This window comes from Myxocyprinus asiaticus, chromosome 2, assembly GCF_019703515.2.
Source record: "Myxocyprinus asiaticus isolate MX2 ecotype Aquarium Trade chromosome 2, UBuf_Myxa_2, whole genome shotgun sequence".
In the NCBI taxonomy this organism is placed as follows: Eukaryota; Metazoa; Chordata; class Actinopteri; order Cypriniformes; family Catostomidae; genus Myxocyprinus; species Myxocyprinus asiaticus.
The window spans coordinates 14,610,548-14,632,165 of NC_059345.1; the positions used below are offsets into that span (position 1 = coordinate 14,610,548).

General features: G+C 36.7%; 1 protein-coding gene across 3 annotated transcripts in view; it reads right to left on the reverse strand.

Annotated features, from left to right (window-relative positions):
* LOC127450729 (ADAMTS-like protein 3) overlaps window positions 1-21,618 on the reverse strand; it is a 283,685-nt gene that overhangs the window by 53,419 nt on the left and 208,648 nt on the right. Inside the window, exons 16-24 of one of the 3 annotated variants that reach the window (XR_007899028.1) lie at window positions 19,228-19,511; window positions 18,836-18,965; window positions 16,357-16,561; window positions 14,591-14,773; window positions 12,162-12,292; window positions 12,002-12,039; window positions 11,841-11,919; window positions 11,652-11,732; window positions 10,986-11,436 (exon numbers count right to left, since the gene is read on the reverse strand). Coding sequence is in view for 1 of the 3 variants with exons in the window: in XM_051715045.1 (XP_051571005.1) it covers window positions 7,750-8,788; window positions 10,296-10,449; window positions 14,591-14,773; window positions 16,357-16,561; window positions 18,836-18,965; window positions 19,228-19,511 (1,995 nt within the window). In the remaining 2 variants the exon portion in view is untranslated. Of the gene's footprint in view, window positions 1-7,749; window positions 8,789-10,295; window positions 10,450-10,985; window positions 11,441-11,651; window positions 11,733-11,840; window positions 11,920-12,001; window positions 12,040-12,161; window positions 12,293-14,590; window positions 14,774-16,356; window positions 16,562-18,835; window positions 18,966-19,227; window positions 19,512-21,618 lie in introns of those variants that run through there. The other 2 variants (XR_007899027.1, XM_051715045.1) reach the window with 2 other exon arrangements.

Sequence of the window (21,618 nt, forward strand, 5' to 3'; positions counted from 1 at the left end):
TCAAAATAATTTCAAAACTTCATAAGGGACAAAAGCTTACAAGAGCATAAAAGAGAGAAATCAAGCACATAACTTCTAACATTTACATTATGTATAAAGATGTTATGTATTATGACATGTACCATTACCTGGACGCCCTATGTTAATACAATAGTATATGAATATGGTAATCATATAGCGAAGTACCATGGTATTTTTTTAATTACCTTGAAACAACATGTAAATGAATATGGTAATCATATATCAATTTACCATAGTAGTTACATGGTATTCTTTGAAGTACTTTGAAGCACCATGCCAGTACAGAATGGTACATAAATATGGTAATTGTATACCAAAGTACCATGGTATTACCATCTGATACCATCAGAAATGACATTGTTATTGCCCAGATGTGCTCTCTCTCTCTCTCTCTCTCTCTCTCTCTCTCTCTCTCTCACACACACACACATGTTGGTGCGGATTTCCTTATGAGGATTCTCCATAGACATAATGATTTTTATACGTACAAACTATAGATGCTAACCCCTAACCCTACCCCTAAACCTAACCCTCACAAAAAACTTTCTGCATATTTACATTTTCAAAAAACATTGAGAACAAGAAATTTGGCCTCTGATGATATATCCTGTAATTCTGTGTCTAGCTACTGTATTTCTGTATTGTATAGATGAATATATAGATAAATAGTATACTGTATGTACGCAGAGTTTTTATACAGGAATGTGCAAATGAAATTATGTTCAAATGGGTTTATAGAGGAAATAGTATAAATATGAAAAATAAAATGTAAAAATAGTGACTTTAAATGTTGAACACATATCTTTGTATAAACAGCATTTCTAATATGAATTTACATGTTGTTGTTGTTTTTTTTTTTTTTTAAGTGCACATTCCGGTACGTATTGCACCATTCTGAATACTTGTATACTGTATTGCACTAAACTGTAATATACTGTACCAAGTCTTTGATAAACATGTGAATATGTCTTTTAGGTGCTTTGTCTATGAAAGTATGCTCCGTGCATCTGTGGTTGAAAAAAATATGAAGTAGCTTAAAAGTAGCAAGCTACTTTTGGCATGTAGCTTGTAGTGTAACTTGCTACTTTCAAGCTTTTAGCTTAGCTTAACAATTTTTTTCTGTTGAGTAGTTTGTAGCAAACTTGCTAAATTTTTTTGAGTAGCTTGCCCAACACGGCAAACGGGAGTTGCGCTTTAAAGTTTTATACTTAGGGTCAGGACTTTGTTAATGTAAAAAAAACAAAACAAATATAATCTAAACATCAATAGCCCATAATATCAATCGTAACGTTACTAACTTGAGCAGAGACTAGACTGACGTATGTGTGTGAGTGTGTGTGTGCTATTCAGTTCACAGCGGTACGTGTAAAGCGACATTGTTAGCATCTGATTTAGAGCGTCACAGTGCTGCCAAGACACATTTGAATGAAAGAGCACGAAAGGGTGAGGCTTCATGTGGCTTTAGAGTCTGTGAACGTCAATCACCTTGCCTGTGTTTTGCTTCATTTCTGGCCAAAAATAAGAAGCACTATGCAAGCGCCACAGTACAGACGGCCCTGGGGCCGTGAACACCGCAGGTGCTGCAGCGGGGAGGAAAATGGAGATATATGCGGCATAATACTAAGCTGATGTAGAGTGTCAGTGTAGCTGACTGCTAAAGTTTCCCCAGTGAGGTTGACACTGCTGCAAAGAAAAAATTGTGCTTTGGTAAGTCAAAATTATGAGATAAAAAGTCATAATGCTCACCTATAATTGTTATATAAAAGTCATAATGAGATTACATGTAACACTGATCTTTGCAATACTATCTTTAGCCAACACTATGGGGTTATTATGGAAGCCCATTTACGCCACTTAAAAAAAAGTATTTTGGTAAGTCAAAAATATGAGATACAAAGTCTAATGTTATTTTATTATATTTAGGCAATATCTCACGTCTGTGATGCTCTGTTATGCAGCACTTGATTTGACTAAAATAACTCCAGTGTTGTATTTTGGATTGTGCTGTGAGGTTCTGTATAAAATCACAATTAATTGTTATACTTTCATTTGATTAAAGTTGTAATAAATGTATTTATTTAAGCACCATTTTGATAATAAAATGACATTTTTGATATTTAAAAAAAATAAAAAAATAAACAGGTGTCAGACTCAGTATTGGCGAGTACCACAAAGAATGTATCGGTACTCGTACTCGTTCTCAAAAAAACAAATAAAAAAAAAACAATCTAAATGTAATAAACATCCCTAACAAAGTCATAATTATGAGATACTAAGTCATAATTTTGAGATATAACATTCATAATTTTGAGATACTAATTTATAATTATGAGATTAAAAAGTCATATTTAAGAGATACTAAGTCAAAATGATGAGATGCAGTCATTTATGAGATACTAACATAATTATGAGATACAATGTCATATTTATGTGATACTGGTAACAATTTATTTTGATGGTCCCCCTACAGATATTCAACTGACTATAGCTTGTAAACAGTGTTTCAACAAACATTCAGTAGACATTCAGTAGCCTGTATATAGATCTTTATTCATTACCTACTTACAATTCTTTGCTTACCTGCTTGATTTCTTATTTCACCTTTAGTTTCCCAAAGGTTTTCTGGAAATGCTCTACTGACAGTTTGTTGCATATGAATTTATCTAGGGACCATCAAAATAAAGTGAACATCAAAAGAAACCGGCTAACTGACTGCTACATGTCTCCTTTTTGAAACAGAATATCAACAGATGGTAAATACCAATACTGATAAAAACACACAGGAATAGCAGCACCACATTGCAACCAGCACAAAGACTGTATGTAAAAGAAATATGTACAGAAGTCATTGTTTTGTCCAACAATTTTAATGAACTGATGTTCTCAACAATAATGTAAGTAGGTCATTAATAAAGATCTACATACAGGCTACTGAAAGTCTACTGAACGTTTGTTGAAACACTGTTTACTAGCTATAGCAAGTCAGTTGATAAGTTGAACATCTGTAGGGGGACCATCAAAATAAAGTGCTACCAAATTGGGTGATAAAAAGTCAAAATTATGAGACTGAAAAGTCAAGATTTTGAGATAAAAAGTAATCTCATAATTATGATATAGTATTTCATATTTAGGATTTAGTAACTCATAATTATGACTTAGCATCTCATAATTACGATTTAGTATCTCATAATTACAACTTAGTATCTCATAATTTTGACTTACCTTTTTTTTTTTTTTTTTTTTTTTTAATGTGGTGGAAATGGGCTTCCATAATAACCCCATAGTATTGGCTAAAGATAGTACTGCAAAGATCAGTGTCATAGTTTCTCCAGTACAATGAGGGAGAAAAGAAAAGAGCCTTTTTAAAATGTATTGTTTTTGTATATAATTTGTTACCTTTCCAAATTCCATCATAATGTTTTGTTGTTCTGAACATTAAACTAGTTCTGGATGGATGGAATGATGGACAGATTGTTTAAAAAAGATTGTTTAAAATAACAATCTTAATTGGAATGTCTTTGTTTTGCTATAAATTGAAAGAAACGAATACTGTAATTTGAAACAATTTTCGTGTAGCGAGACATATTTTTAAAATATCCCCAATACTTACAAATGAGAAAAGAATAACATGATTTAATTGTAAATATTACTCTGTATGACTGGAATGCATTCATTCTGGGTTGGCACTGGGCTGGTATGGGTTTGGAGTGACGTTAAATTTGGTTTTGGAGTCAAGTGGCATTGTAAAACAGGAGTGAGCAGCGATGCTTTGATGGCAGTTATTATTCTGCAGCTGGCTAAAACAGTAGAGACCATGCACAAACAAGGTTGTCAACAAAAGGGTGGGAGGAAAATAATTTGGCAGCTCAGTGCAATACTGTAGTCAAAATAACTTGAGTATAGTAAATACATAAAGCATTATGAAAGGACTGTAGACGTTCCAAAAAATAATAAAAGATCAAAATGGTAATGGCTAAAAACAACATTCATTCCCTCAGTTCTACTCTGTTATTCATGTTTGAGTCGAGGTCAGTCCTGTCAAGGTTCTAGAGATAAGATAAAACATGACAGAGATCATGGAAAAAAGAACAATAAATAAGCATAAACCTTTTACTGTAATTTCAAGCATTTAAGCATAAGCCTTTAGATTCAACTTTCTTTCTTTTTTTTTATCATAAGAAACATAAATCAGTTAAGTGTGTCCAAACATTTTACTGGTAGTATATGTGACATTAGCATGAAATCAAGCTGTTGAGATCTACTACCAACATCTACTGTGACCACTGAAGTTAAAGCATTGCAATATTTCATGATTCACCTTAGGACTGCTGGGTTTTCAAGTCGAGGCTGTGAAAAGATGCCTGAACAATGTTTGCACAGCCATGTCTCTTTCAGGTCCCACAGCGCACACCAGGAAGAGGGGCAGACAATGTTTGGCGACTGTCTGGGCGGAGGCTACATTAAGTCAATGTTTTCAATGCCTGTATTTAACAGTCAACTGTATAGAGTAGACTATTAGACCACAATGCGACCCTGGAGAGAGAGTGAAAGAAGCACAGCCAGCATTTCTGACCCTTACAGACCGCATAATGTGAGAGCTGGGGTGCTTCGAGGTGAATATTTGAGTGGGTTGGTGATTAATAAGCTTTTGGAATATGTGGTTGCTCAATCAAGATCAGTCACGCTGGACTCAGAGGTTCATAGGGAGTCTTGTTTTCTATAAAGAGAAAAAATAGCTTGTTGGGGTTCAAGTTGAACTCCACCCATTTTAAACATCACGTTAATTGGACTAAAATCATTCTGTGTGTAAGGACTGCGGTTGAAATTAACAGAAAATAGTAGAATCATATGAATTCCAGAAAGCTTTGTTTATACAGTACCAGTCTATACTGGTATGCTACAGTAAAAAGAACTTCAGCGCCACTGGTTATATTTTGTGCTACAGAATATTGTTGACGTGCATGTAAACGTGCTCACAGTGAAATGGAGAATTAGATTTCAGAGCTGCAGCAAAGGGTACGATTTCATGTGTATAACGGCCTGGTCTTTTGGTCTGATCCTCAAACAAAACTATCATATGGCTTCAGAAGACCTCAGAAGATAGAAGTAAGTTATGGTACTTTTATGGTATTTATGGTATTTTGGAGATTGACAGTTGTGGAAAGAAAGAAAGAAAGAAAGAAAGGATCTCTAAATGGCACCAAGTAAGAAAAGATTAATCTACAATCATCATCTGTTCCACATCGGGGTCCTGATCACCCTGTCAGGATTTATTTTGTGATAATGACTGGCTGACTGTAGATTATCCATCTTATAACACAGCCACCAAATAAATAATTAAATGGAAGTGAAATATTGATTTTAGTTGAAATTACATTATTTTATGAGAGTCTCTATTAACAGCTGAATTCCACCTCATGTTTGAGTCGGAGCTCAGTTGGTGTTTATGTTGCGAAACATGACCATCTTACTGTTCATTACTGGAAAATATTTTTTTCTTAAAAATCATCGTAAATAGCATTTTAAACCTAGGATAACCTCACAGTTGTCTTAAATACCAAAAGGTAAGATGTTTAATGAATTTACTGGGTTGTTTCAAATGTGACACGTTCTATCATGCTGAGTCGAAAGTTGCAATGGGCTGTTTATGTAGGTATGTGATTTAAGACCAAAACACTTTTTTTAATTTTTTTTATTTATGTTTTGTGTTTTATGCTGTTTATATTTTCAGCTTTAAAACCATGTAAATGTTATCACGAAATTCAAACAATTTCTTTTTTTTTTTTTTTGTAGCTTCTTAATGTGGTGACCAAACATGCTAGTCAATTCAAACTGATGCGCTGCATTACCCTCTCTCTCTCTCTCTCTCTCCGCAATCTTTAGAGTCCGTAGAAACATAATAACATAATATATAAAAAAATAAAAAATAACAACATAATTGTCTTCTATGACGGTTAATGTAATTAATCTAACACATCTCACACACTTTACATTAAAAAAAAATTATCACGAGGTGCTTGCTACTTTAAAGCTACACTGTGTAACTTTTGTAACTGCAGGTTACTTGCGGAGGAACATTGTTTTGGAAATTACGTGAGTTGGGCTTCGCCTCCGTCCTTCTGTGCGGATGTATCTGATGGTTTGAGGAGTAACCATGGTTACAGGTGATCATCTTATCATAGCGAATGTCACTAATGACAACAAAACTCACCCCCTCCCCACAAAAATTAAATAAATAACGAAAGGAAGAGAAAGACGGATATCCAAAAATGTGTCTTATGAGCAGGTAAGTAGCATACCTTCCTCTGTTGTTTTGACTTATTGAAAACAGTTGTTTTAAAATAAATAGTGTTGCAAAAGTTAGGCAACAATGACATTAGACATAACGATTGCTAGTCATATCAGATAAAATCAAATGGTGGAAACTATTATAACTTAGCTATTAGGCAAATAGACCAAGAAAGTAACTGGTTTAGAGATTGGCATTGTTACCAACATAAAAGTAAATTTTTTCCTTCCTCGAAAATGAAATTGAAAGCACTGCAGTACCACAATTCATAATAAAATGCACCATTAGAGTGGCTAACACTATTAAATGAACTACCGTGCTAAGACAGCTACCTGGCTCAATATCGGTCCAATAAAATATCTTACCTGATCAGCAAGAAAAACTCCATCTCTGGGTCGGTTTTAAATCCTTTAAAATCTCTGAGTTGTCGCCACCTCTGAAAAGCCAATTTGATGTTGTTTTGTTTTTTATAAGGGGCTCTGTCGCTTTACCTTTTTACTTGCAGGCTCTTCTTGGATCGAGGTTTCTTTTTTTTTTAATGGGTCATTCCCCAGAGGGTTGCCTTTTTGAATGATCCATGGTCAATGTCGCTTATTTGTTGTGCCCACAAGCTTTCAGCTTCAAACTACTACCACACATATCACCGCACATATACATGCGCTGGATCTTCTTTTCTTTATGGACATGACTTAAACATGCATGGACGAATGACGGAAGTATGCAATTTCCTGCAAGATCCGTCCCGACAGCTCTAAAATATAACTAATTACTATAGGCTTACTGTAGTTAATCAGGGTAAGGCAAAAACATGGTCTGGAAGACAGATTGTTGGTGTACTTGCTAATTAATTAAATTTTGTTCATTTCTAACAAAAATTGTATTACATTGTGTAGCTTTAAAAAAAGGTTAATAGATAGATACATTTATTGTTACGATTTACCAATGTTGAAGTATTAAATTTGTTGTATAAGACATGAGCAGGCTAGTATGATCAGACAGTGTCAAAGCCTGTCATTTTATTCTTAAGTAAATAAATGCAGATATTCTTAAGAAAATATTTGAGAACTTCTTAAGAACTTTTCAAGAATTGCATTAAGCAATGTTCTTACAAACTTCTTATAATTTATCCTAAGAACTTTCTTTTTTTTTCTTAAAAACATTTTTCTGAATCCAGCCCCTGCTTATTACATGACTACTTGCCAAATAAAAAGATAAATAAATACATGTACTTGAAATCTTGATACTGAGTTTAAAATATTTTAATCGTTAAGTATGAAAGACTTGCGATATTCCCAGATGTGCAGTCATTAAAAGGAATATCAAATCGCTGGATGGTGCAATTGACCAAACAGAATCAAGAATTCTAGAGAGCTGTGTAATAATAGCATACATTAACCCATTAAACTACATATTATTGCAACTGTATAATTGTCATTTACCTTTCAGTATTCTGTAGTGGAACTCCATCTTTGCTCCAGGAAAGTGTTGGAGGAGGTACTCCCTGAGTGGCACAAATGAGGGTGAGGCTGTGGGTAGCATTGGTTAGGTAGACTGTCCTCCCCACATTGATCCTGAGATCTCTCTGGAAACTCATTGTAGATCCGTAATGCTTTTGACGAATGATTACAGCTCGACTGCCTTTTTTCAACGCTTTTCCCCCAGAAAGCTGGGAAGAGTTTGGCGTCCTATCTAAATGATTGTCCAACGTAGTGCTTTCCTCAGTAGGGGCCCCTTCCTCTGCGGCAGCCAAATCCTCCATTAATTTGCTAATTAGTTGTGAGGCCATTTCATCTGTCACATCCCCACTTTCTGCCAGCTGACTGATGTTCCTCACAACCTCCTCAAACTGTGCTGGATCAAGGACATAGGCCCCTCTGCGGCCCTTGGCCCCTGAAGCCAAAGGATAGTTCCCCAAAGCAAGAGTGTCCCAGAGTTGTTTGGGCTGGCCATCATCATCTCGATAAAACTCATTCTGCACCCAGCTTGGGCCAGAATTTGGAACCTTCTTTCCAGGTGAAAACCGCTTCTGTTCAGGGCACTTCACATCAACACAACCTCCCTCTTTGTTTAGGTAAGGATGGAAGTAAGCACTTTTCTCTTTCTCCAATCCCTGCCCTTTAGGATGTTCTAAGAGTCTATTATTGTAGCCAATTAGCTTGAGGATAAAGGTGTCTGAATCTTGGTTCGCCCAGCAACGGTACAGTCCGATGTCTACAGCTTTCAATTTGTAGATCCTCAAAGCCCCAGACTTGGTGATGCTCAGACGTTTTGAACTTTTCAGATCACTACCATCCTTCTCCCAGTGGATCTGAGCTTTCGGGAAATGACGAACAGGACACTTGATAATGATTGACGTTTTGGGAAGAAGGTAAGCTCGTCCTCCAATGGTAAAACTAAGGCGTTTTTCTTGTCTGGTCTGGATGTAGATGCGTTTTAGGCCTATGACTTGAGGGCAACATTTTTTGGAGGATTTGTGCTCTGTAAATAGAGGTGGAAGACATTTAGGTGGTTCAAACATCGGTTAGGGCACGACTTAAGCACTAATTATTTTACTTTTACATGAGATGTTCTCAACACCCCCAATGATGTCTGCAGTTCAAGCTCTTGATTTCAAGCCCTATGAAGTTAAATCACATGGGACAAAGGGGCTTTCAAAAGTTTGAAAAAAGGAAAACTGTGGGGGCACAATGTGAATGTTCTCAGCTTGCAGACAGACTTCTCAAGAGAATGAAAACATGTTATTGGACTGTACCTCCATACCGCAGGGCCTTATCAAGATATACCTGATGATACACCCAACGATTCAGTTTGAACCTAAACTTTGAACCTACAACTACAATCAGCTTATCTACAGAAACATTATCATGGCAGATCTTTCTGTGTTACAGTCATCAACCTATAATCGAGTAGTATCTCAAAGCGGTTTGTTATATGTCCACACAGAGCTACTAAATATGACCATGGAGAGTTCTTTGGTTCATGGGTTCCAGGAGAACAATGACTACATACTAGATGATATGTACAGTTCCCTGAATTTTATTTGACAGAAATCTGAGCTGAAACTCTAGTAGGTTATTGCTATTATTCCATCTTAAACCAACAGGCAGTTCCAAAAACTTGTTTAAGCAGTTTCCTGCCCAATGTATTGGTATCAGTATATATGGAGACCATGATGAGAGCAAGGCCAAACAGAGGTTAGTTCTAAGTAAGTTAATTAAATCTTTGTTTATTTTATCTAGTAACAGTTAAAGATGAAGTGTGTAATTTGGTTATTTTCTAAACTTGTTTAATGTTTAGAGAAACTACAGCCATTTAGAGGATAATTTCCTGAAGAGTGCAAACACTGCGGCACTGTGGTGCTTTCAGAACACTTTTCTTTTTGCTTGAGTGGTCTGACATCTAAACTTCTGGGTCAGTTTAACTGTTTGTTAAAAAATGGTAGATAGGGGGCAGGGTGCAAGAGCCAATAGGAGTTTGGTATTATTGTAAATGATTCTTTGGTGCAAGGTATTCCAAATAAAATATTGTCTTTGTAAACGTTCATCAAAATGTTATAACATACTTATATACAATGATATCATATCTCGTATATATACAGTATGTTATAACTTTTCCTCTGAAGGGACTTTTCTTTTCCGCTGACATCACTCACCTGCCTGCCACACAGGCTTTTGGATAATGCTAACCAATAGCTAAATAGCCATTTAGCAATTGTTTTAGCCAAACTGCTTTCAGATCTGGCTCCATTCTGATAAGAAACTCTCTCTTTACACAATCCATTTGATGCCTTCCCTACATTTTTTTTACATGTCTTACTCGGAAATATGTCACATTACGGAGGTAAAATTGGTTTCAACGACAATTCATATTGACCTTAAATGTCCAGGCATTAAGAGATTCCACTCTGTGGTAAACTGCAGGTAAAGGATGGCTGAGAAATAGAAAGTCAAACAAACAACTAGCAAATAAGCATGTCAAATCTTACTGTTGCAGGGGGGCATACGGCAACTCCTGATGAGGGGAGGGAGAGGAAGGTCACTGCAGGCAGAGCGGTCCAGAGTGACCAGCTGACCGGACACTGTCTGTCTCCTACACACAGGTTCCCTCCGCTGAACACCTTTACCACACGTCACAGAGCACTGCATGCACAGAAATTGTGTGTTTGGACACTTTTACTCACAGGAATGATAAATTAAGCAGCCTTTTAATAGTCTGGTTTCTCACCAATTTTTTTTTTTAAATACATGTCACCTGCACTGATCACTGACATACAATCTCTTAACACATAAAAATACATGTTTACCTATCTACCAAAATTGAATGCACCCTACACTCTTAAGAAAAATGGTTCTAAATAATACCAAATAAGGGTTCTTCAGCTTGTAACAATAAAAGAACCCTTTTCTGGTGCTAAATAGAACCCTTTTTAAAAGGTTCTACAAAGAACCTTCCTTTGAAAGTGCTATATAGAACCTCAATAGTGCTATAAAGAACCTTTTTGATGCTCTATATTCCTGCTCCTATAAAACATTATAATCTCAATTATGGTTTTATATTAAATATAAACACAAACAAACAAATAAATAAATAAAAGTAAGGCATGTGTCAATTAAGTACTTTTATTTTCTATTTAAATGAAAAAAACATAATGCTTTTACAGCAATTGTTAGCTGAATACATTAATAAATGATTGCGATTAAATAAATTATTGTGATTAAATAATTCCAAATGCATAAATTACTAATAAAATATTATACGTATATGCATTATATATACATATTTGCATTAATAAATACATCAACAAATGCATAACGTGAAAGAGTCAGTAGATGCATATGCAAATAAATTAGCAGACCCACATGGCTCCAAACATTATGGCTGGGACAGAAACATGTACATTCTTTTATCTTTTATAGAGAGAGCATTTTTCTTCCATACTGACAACCAATCATTCAAGGAAGTGCAAAGTCCAATGGAAACACAAAATAGATGCGATGAAGGCTAAATTTCACTAAAATATCTGCACAATCCTCTATGATGTCTTCACCATCCATCACTGTGTATTTTGGTGTAACTGAGTGGCAGACTCTCTCTGCAGGTAATGAGGTTTTGGGGTCCAACAGCATCTGTCTGTGTAGAAATGCACAATTAGGTTCAGAGTCAGTCTTTCAGTATATATGGACAATATCACAATGTGAAAAAGAAAAAGTGAAATAAATTGTGGTAGGTTTTTGTTTTATTTATTTAGTGACTGGGCAAAATGTTTATGCATAAACCCAAGTAAATAACTGAAACATTCCCAAATTATGTATGGATCACAAATTCAGTCTTTATCACTCACGTGCTTAGTGGAGAAACGGAGAGAAGTATCCTCACCGAACACAGCTGGAAGACATAGTGTAGCTGCTTTTTAACAGTAAACCTATGATACAAAGAAATTACATTGTATTAATTAATTACAGTGTATAATTTAATGGTAAAAATAGATATTAAAAGGAAAGAGAGGTAAAAAGGACTACTTAAAACTCACATAATCTGATAGCTTTAAGGCAGGAATAGCATATGCTGTTATCAGAGCAGACAACTCATACCACCAGTGGGCTGGATACCTGAAATCACAATAAAAATCCAAAATGACCTCCTTTTTTTTCAGAATATAATGTCAGTATTTTAAACAAAATGACAGCTCACCTCTTGAGTTGGTCACACTTGCATGTTCTGGTAGAGATCTATAAAATAAAAAAGACAATCTTATGGCTAGGAAACCACCAGTTACAGAAAGTTTTACTTTGTAAAGGTTAAAAATTAAAGCGCTTAAAACGGACTTGCTCAGCATTTTGCAAAAACTTACCCATGTGCTGTGTTGCCTTTATCAAGCATTGACAAAACCATCTGTTGTCTGATAACAGACATAGTTTAATTCATTCTGTTATTATTAATTAGAGGTTATATGAACTAAAGTTGGTCCATCAGTCTCATGCCCTGCAGATAGAGAAAAACAGATGTCATGAGCTCATGGTTCTCTCTTCATAAATTCTCATCAGGATTATTAAATATTTCTGCAAAAATAACTGGATGCAGTTTTTATTTGGACTATGTGGCTACATTTCTAAATCTAAAGGTTAAGAAGCTCTGAGTAAAATAATTTATAATTATTGAATGCGTAGAGGATAATGTTGCAACGAGAAAATTAATTTTGCGCAATTAGTCATTTTAATGCTTAAAATAGTGACAGCTTGGGGAAAGTTTCACCATACAATTTACTGTATATTCGTCTGTATATTATTGTATATTTAAATTTTTGTGACGTGAATGAGCTGAGAAAATGTGATCTCCCCAACATGAACAGTTACAGCCATAGTGGTTACAAAAGTGTTAAAAATATTCAAATTTGGCCAACCGCTTGCTCCCAAAAAGCACATTTATGATAAAACTGTAATCTTTAAATTCGCCATGGTTTCACTTTCAAAAACACTGAGTGAAGCGAAAGACAAATAAGCAAATGCTCACTCCCATTTAACTGCGCTAATGGGGTTTGTCATCCCTGATAACTTTCCTGCTAAAACTACTAATGGTTAAATATTTAAACAAAGATATAATGCTTACCTGTGGAGAGTGCTGACAGTCTGTGAAATTGGTCAGTTGAGCTGCCAGGACTCTAGTGCTGCAAGTGAACCAATGACGTGGTGGCTTTGAAAGAATTTATTGACCCCTAATGCCTAACGCAAAGAACCATTACAGCACAAAATGGTTCTTCAGGAAGATATGGTTCTAAATAGAACTATTAAGGTCAGTAAAGAACCTTTGAAGAACCATCTTTTTTTAGAGTGTTGACTTTCCTGAAAACACTAGAAAGTTCAGCCCAAAGGCCAAATCCGGCCGCCCAAGAAGTAATTAGTGAACCTCAAATACAAAGCAGGCTTTTTTGAGAATTCAGTTGCCTTTTCTGTGACTACACTGCAATTTAGTGATGCGACGCAACAGTGTACAATATATCCCCATTTTTACACTGAGATAAAAGCTAACCAAGTCACTCCCATTTTAATGTCTACACTTGATATGAAGTTTTTATTTGTGCTTGTTCTATATGGCGACAGCAAGAGGAAATTTCCTGTCGACAAATGTGTCCTGGTGTATTTGTGTGTCAGCTGTTTAGTTTGGTTGCCTGTACAGGAAGATATATTCGGAATACTGTGAATGTGAAAATAAAGTGTAAGCACTTTATAAGATGGTTCAACTTCTTGTTTGGAGTGTTCACATCAGTGGCAATTGTTTTAAGACTACACAGGAAGCATAGCTTCTGCTAAAATCTTACAGCAATGATTAGTTTAATGTATATAAAAATAACCTATATTAAATCCATATTACTATTTGTGCATTTCAATATATTTAGTGAATAAAAGTGTAAAATATCAAGCATCACTATTGCAATCTGCTTTTTTTCTACATGAATATGTGCATAGAAGAGAGCGGATGCACAGTCAATAGAGCACTATTGAAGCCGAGCTTCAATGGGAGTCTAAGGCAGATACCTGTACTATAAGTTTCAGGAGAAAAAAGATCTCTTAACAAGTCATTTTGGGTCCCGCCCGGATACTGTGCTTCTCTGGGAGCCTCATCAGATTGGTTGGGCTCTCAAATGGACAGGTTTTTGCAACAAATCACCAGTACTTAAAAATCGACAGTCTGTGAAATATAGTAGAACCACTGCCCGACAAGTGCAGAGTGTTCAGTGGCTCTGAGATACACGCGCAGTGAAATCTAACGTAACAAATGTATTTTCTCAATCACTGTCAGATATTGTTGCCTATTATGTTGCAAAAAGTTTTCAGCTTAAATAAATTTCACTGTTCGAGTAGTTTAAGCAGCTTTTGGTAGCAACATTGCAGACACCAAAACCAATAGTCTGTGCTTCCCCACTTTTGAAAAGCACCAGCCACCACTGGTTCACATACACCAAAATTATTGTAAAACGCTCAGAGACCTAACCCTAACCTAACCAAGTGTCACCAAAGGCTAACATTAAATAAAAGCAGTTCATGAAAATACATGAATTTTGTTTCTCACTCGCATCATTCCTTCTGAAAAGACCAGCATAAACCACATGCAATCTCCATGCTGGTCTAAGCTGGTTTGTGCTTAGTGCTGGTTTGGTGCTGTTCTAACTGGTGAACAGGTGTCATGTACTAGGTAAACATTGACTCACAGATTAGTCAAATATGATTGCGAACAACTAGTTGACTACTAAAAATTAGTAGTTGTGCACATCCAGAAACACACCTTGGACCACTCTCCCCCTTCCAGACGAGGCAGCAGGCAGTCAGAGTTGGTGCATGTCCTGTGGGCTGCGGGTTTGATTCCAGCACACTCCTCGTCTCTCAACTTGCGGTAGCTTCCAGTAGCTAGTCTCTGTTTACAGTAAACTTTACGCCACTGAGTACCTCTGCCGCATGAATGAGAGCACTGACCCAGAAAAAAACCCCCACCAAAATAAAAACAAAAAGAACAACATCAATCTTTCCTAAACATGCCACAACTACGTAGAGTACAGCATTTGAGTAAATATAAACATGCAACCCTTGATGTGTAGATTTTTTTTTTTTTTTTTTTTTTACTGTTGTTTACAGTAGAAAAGCCAAAAGTCAATTCTTTTTTATTTTACAAGTCAGCTATAACATAACATAACTTTTCATTGCATTCCACAACAAAATATGATCAAAAACACATGCTAAATGAGAATAACATGTCCACCAAAGTGTTTATGTTGATCTCTATGGGCAATTTGTACTGAAACACGGATTCATATACGAAGCAAGTCGAGCTAATGCTAGCAGTTAGTAAAGCATATGCTCAGGATAGTATACGTAGCTCAGGAGACTTAATTAAAGGTGCTGTGCGTGATGTAAGCCGTTCTGAAACTTCCACCGGACTTAGCTATGGATTTTGATTTTATTTGCAAAACTCGCCCACCAAAGATAGAGTTGTACTGTTGAGACCGCCACTGAGTGGAAGAACAGCAGCACTACAGCTGCTACTGTTGTCAAAAACAACAGTAGCAAAAAAGCGGCATCAACTGACAACTGTTTTGAATTTGAATATGGGCAAAATGATTGACAGGCCCGGGGCCACATTTTTGTTTGCTGTTTACACAGTCTAGTACTGTCATGGAGACCGGTGCGATATCTCAGGAAACTTATTTCAGTGATATCTTTGAGGGAGTTGAACTTTTCTGCATGCCATTTCATTAAAAAAGGTCGCTTACAGCACCTTTAAGTTCTCTTTTTTGCTTTTACTTTGTCTCGAATATTTCTCCAAAAATGTCTTAGCAGAAATAAAAACAAATGAGATAATAGTTACATAACAGTAAGAGTAGAGAGCTGTAAAATTAATATGGAAAGCATAGCTCAGATAATTTGCTCTTTTGATGAGAAGTTTGTGATTAGATCTCTTCTGAAACCCTGTGATACTTTTCTCAGGAGACAAATCTGAGAAGCAGGAAACTTCAACAAAAGTCTCCATTTGCTTTCTATTTAATCTCACTAAATGTAACACACACACACACACACACACACACACACACACACACACACACACACACACACACACACACACAATTAACCTGATTATGAACCTTTTTAAGTCAATATGAAATCAAAATTGACCCTTTATTTTCTTAATAAATGCAAGATTCATCATTGAACGTTGTCAAATAAAATACAAAATAAATTTTTTTTTAGTCTTAGTAAAACTTGCTCTGCCTCTGAAGCACCATTCCTTTTGCGGCTCATGTCGCCAAACCCTCTTACTTTTTCAACCTATCGCCTCCAGCCACGTGCTTCTATTCTGGTATAACGTCCACTTTTCATGATCCAATCAATTTTGATGAATAAAGTCCCACCCTGCATATTTTCTCACTGAATATCCTGTCACTTCAAATTACATAAGTACAATGGGTTGCTGTCTTGGAGAAACAATTGAGAAATAATAGACATCTTATGTGATCTTATCACAGTTATCACTGACTGAACTCATAGGGGGTCACTAACCTGCTGCCATTCCTCAGCCTCCCAGGATGGGGGACACTTCACCTGGTTGCAGGCCTGCAATTCTGGAGGTTTGGTGTCCACACAGTTTTTGCTGGATGCTGGTTCAGTGTGGTTTCCTTTGACAGCCCTCACACAGGAAACACTGCGAGTCTGTATTCCCACACCGCATGACACAGAACATGGGTTCCACATGCTCACTTCCCACCTAAACAAAACACATACATCAGCAGGTAGCTCTTATAACTGTCAAACACTCCAGATACACACCAACACAACAGTCTTAGTGAAACTTCTGGCTAATAATAATAATTATGTCATAATGTATTATAATAATCATAATAATGGCCTGCAGACATGGATCTACACATGCAAACATAAGAATTGGGTGGTAAAAGAGTTAAAACTATCAATAGAAAAGGCAAAACTATAAAAAGACTCTTTCACCAGGGCGTTTTTTGTGAAGCTGAACTGCTCTACAGATGCTACATCCAGCTGCTTATCTACTACTGTAACTGATGTGCCCTTCAATACTCGCATACATAGAGAGCTGGTATGTAGTAATATAAGATATAATGGCAGTTGTCTGTGTGTACTGTTACTGCATTACCAGTAGTCTAAAACAATGCACAAATAGCAGAGCAAGTAATTATATTTTGAAGAAAGATTGCTATGACAAACATTTTTTTCTTTGGAATAATGTGCACCAATACATTGTTCATAATAAGACCAGGAATGTGTTTAAAAAGGAAGTAAATAGGGTCAATTTAGATTTTATGTTGACTTTAATACACAAAGCCAAAATTCTGTGTTGAGTAACACTGTGTTTAGGAAATGTTATCAATTATAGCATGTGGTTGAAGCATAAAGTGCCTTAGCACAATAAGTAATATGTTTATAATTTAGCAGGATATTCTTGTGGTACACATTTTGTACGGTAATGCAAATCATGAAGTGAAATTCCTGTGGTTTTTGAACTTTATGATCCCTGGCATTCCCTGACAATTGTGGATTAGAAAGAAAGACTGGAGATAATATGGTTAAAATGCTCTGCATTTCAAATTTGAAATAATAGTACCCATATACTCTGAGATACTAATCAAGATTTTCCCAGTAACTTATGAACTATTGTAATATTCTCAGCCGCTGTACATAAAACCAACACATGAAAGCTAACAGCTCAAATAAAATTATTTACTCCATAATGCCAGCTGTCCTGCTTTTGCTGGCAAATGGTCAGTTAACAGAAAAGCACATTATTTTCATTGCATGTCCTTATTTTCAAGTTATTTTGATTTAATCTGAATTAGGTTCTTGAAAATAATCTAGTCCAGCAAATTCAATTTAAACTCCTTGTTAAGGAACTGAATAAAAATACAGTGGTTTTGTTTTATTATTATTATTATTTGTTCTTGCACGCAACGTTTTTCCTTGACAAACATTGGGTGTTGAAAGACTTTTTTGGGATGGTTTGCTAAAGCAAACATAATTTGATAACCATTGTCCTAGCAATCATCCAGAACATCATAGTAACTGCATAGCAACGTCCTAAAAACCATTCATAACCCCTTAGCAACCACAAAGCAATGTCCTGGCAACCACCCACAACACCCTAGCATCGTGGCAGCAAGTTTTGCATGTGCAAGGCACCACTCACATTATCTTCAGAATATTTAAAAAATCTAGTATGTATATTACTGTCAGTGCCTATCAATCAATTCGTGCACCAAATGTTTCTCACTGTTAAGCCACTGCAACCTTGCCCTTTCTATAAAACAGCTGTATGCATTTCATTGGAACACACAGAACATAAACCATAATTGTGCTATAAACAGGCTACAATTGTATTTTTATAACACTTCCAAATAAATAAATAACTGCAATTATATAATTGATGTCACTATCTATAAAAATTCCCAATGAGGAAACGCATTACTACAATTTCACTGTTGTAAAGAACTGCCATATGGCAACATACCTACTTTTCCATTGCAGTACAGAGTTGCCATATGGCATCATTAAAATGTTGTCAATTTTCTTAAAAAAATTGCTGCCAGCAAAATCGATTTAACTTAGAAAAGATGCAAAAAAGATGTGTTCACAATGTGTTTAATCAGCATGTGTCTCCCCTCTAAGGGTGACTCCTGGAAAAACAAATGTGAAGAGTAAATCAGATGTCAAGTGGCTTAAAAACAGCATATTATTGGCTTCTTTAAAGACTGCTTTTTTGATTCCAACAACACAATTTGCAGTTTTCTACAATGCAGTTGTGGTTTTCTGAATAGCGAGAAAGTGTTTGAAAATGGCACGTTGCCATATGGATATGTAAACGTACCACAGAGGGTGAAAAATATCTTAGAATTTTTGTAATCTACTGTGAGAAACAAACAAATGTAGATCATTTTTCAGAAGATGTTTTTTTTTTTTTTTTTTTTTTTTTTTTTACCAGTATTTCCAGAATCTACAGCCATTTGGGCCTTACCTTGCAGGACATGGCTGAGGGTTACAGATGCGTAGCAAGGAGAGGGATGCTTTGGAGCCATTGCATAGCGTGTCATCAACAATTTCCTTTTTCGAAGTGCTCACACACCTGACAACGGCCATCTGCTTGCCTGAAAGAAAAAGAGACCGTGAGGAGCAACGGTTTTGGCAGAGTAGTATTTCAAATATACTTTTTTTTTTTTCAGTCCAGCCTGATCACTATCTGCTCTCTTAGAAAATTAAGATTTCATGGCAATTTCATTTAATCTGAAAAGCTGGACATGTAAAAACTAAAGGCTTTTAGCTGATGAAATCATTATGTGGATAAAAGCTGTTCGGTCAGTAAAAACAAAACAGTTGTTGTTTTCTTGAATGGGTTTTATGGAGACTCACCAATAGCACAGGATGCAGAGCAAGGAGAGAGGCCCATAAATTCCCAAACATAGCCGTGCTGCTCAGGGATCTCTTGGGTCCCCAGTGGCCACCATGGTGAGTCTGGAGAACAGGGGCCCAAATCACAGGCCCTTTGCAAGGGAGGCTTCTCCTCTTCACATTCTTCATCAGGTAGTTCGACTTCAGTTTGAGTAAAAGATAGCAGCACTTTACATTTCACCTGACGCCTTTGAATACCCAGACCACAGGATACACTGCAGGCCGACCACGGACCTGGAATGAACCTACACACACACACACACACACACACACACACACACATCACTGTACGGAATTTGAAATAAAAATGTAACCTCTACTTAATACATTTTCCTGGTATTGTTGTGAACGTTTCATCTGTGAATGTTATACCAAAGAAAAAAAGTTTGTTTTCATAATATACGTAAATGCCGTAATTTTCATCTCACCCTACATTTTCTTCTTGTTGAATATCCTGTTTTATTTGGAAATATGCCAGATTACGGAATTAAAATGCATTTCGGATGCAATTTCTCACTGACCTAAAGATATTGCATGTTTAAAGACATTACATAGATGAGCCTAAAAATTATGACCATATGCCTAATATGCTGTTGGTCCTCTGCGTGCCGCCAAAACAGCGCCGACCCGCTGAGGCATGGACTCTACAAGACCCCTGAAGGTGTCCTGTTGTATATGGCATCAAGACATTAGCAGCAGATCCTTCAAGTCCTGTAAGTTGCGAGGTGGAGCCGCCATGGATCGGACTTGTTGGTCCAGCACATCCCACAGATGCACAATTGGATTGGGATCTGGGGAATTTGGAGGCCAGGACAACACCTTGAACTCTTCATCATGTTCCTCAAACCATTCTCGTACAATGTGTGCAGTGTGGCAGGGCACATTATCCTGTTGAAAGAGGCCACTGCCATCAGGGAATACCATTGCCATGAAGGGGTGCACCAGACAATGTTTAGGTAGGTGGCACGTGTCAAATTGACGTGCACATGAGTGGCTGGACCCAGGGTTTCCCAGCAGAACGTTGCCCAGAGTATCACACTCCCTCCACCGGCTAGTCATCTTCCCACAGTGCATCCTGGTGCCATTACTTCCCCAAGTAAATGGCGCACACGTACACGTTCGTCCACGTGATGTAAAAGAAAACAGGACTCATAGGACCAGGAGACCTCCTTCCACTGCATTCTTCCAGTTCCAACACTCGCGTGCCCATTGTAGGTGCTTTTGACGGTGGACATGGGCCATCGTGGGCAATCTGACCGGTCTGCGGCTACGCAGCCCCATACGCAGCAGAGTGCGATGCACTGTGTGTTGTGACATAACCATCATAACAATTTTCTGTGACTTGTGCCACAGTAGACCTTCTGATGGTTCAGACCAGACGGGATAGCCTTCGTTGCCCCAGCGCATCAATGAGCCTTGGACGTCCATCAACCTGTCGCCGGTTTGTGGTTTGTCCCTCCTCGGACCACTGTCGGTAGGTACTCACTACTGCTGACCAGGAACACCCCACCAGCCTTGCCGTTTCAGAGATGCTCTGACCCAGTCATCTGGCCATAACAATTTGGCCCTTGTCAAAGATGCTCAGGTTTTTACACCAGCCCATTTCTCCTGCATTCAACACGTTGATTGCGAGAACAGATTATTTGCTTATCATCTAATCTACCCAGACCCAGAGATGATCAACGTTATTCGTTTCACCTGTGAGTGGTCATAATGTTTTGGTTCATCACTAACCCTAACGCATTCACATGTAATTTTCCAAGAACAAATATGTAAATCTGTGCAAAAACTCAAATAATTTATTACTTGTTTAACTTCAAACAAGGTTGCATTGCAATTACGTATATTCAGGAAATAATGAAAACAATTTATTAAAAGGCCTTTAAACTATTTTTCCAAATTTTTATCATAATACTGTGTAGTTAGAATATAGCCAACTAAACTTTAACCACTGGGTCTGATCATTTCTATTTAGATAAAACCAAAAATGAAAACAAAAAAAACTAAATTGATCTTAAAATAATACTGGGTTATAGTGATATAGCATTATTATGGGCCAAAAGACTTTGATACTTAAGAGTTAACCGCATTTCAAATAAATGTGATTATAAAAATAGATGTGACAAGGTCTCCTAATGAACCACAGAATGATTTTGCCATATTTCGGGTGAGTGAAAAATTACTTGGAAAACGTTGAAATTCATAGCTCGCATGATCCCTGCATAATTGGATTTAGAGTAACAAGACAGAGAGAAGAAGAGAAAAAGAACTATAGATATTGAAAGTGTGACATGCTCTTTACTACCAATGCAGAAAACCAGAGGAGATAAATAAACACTTTGCCTATTTGTG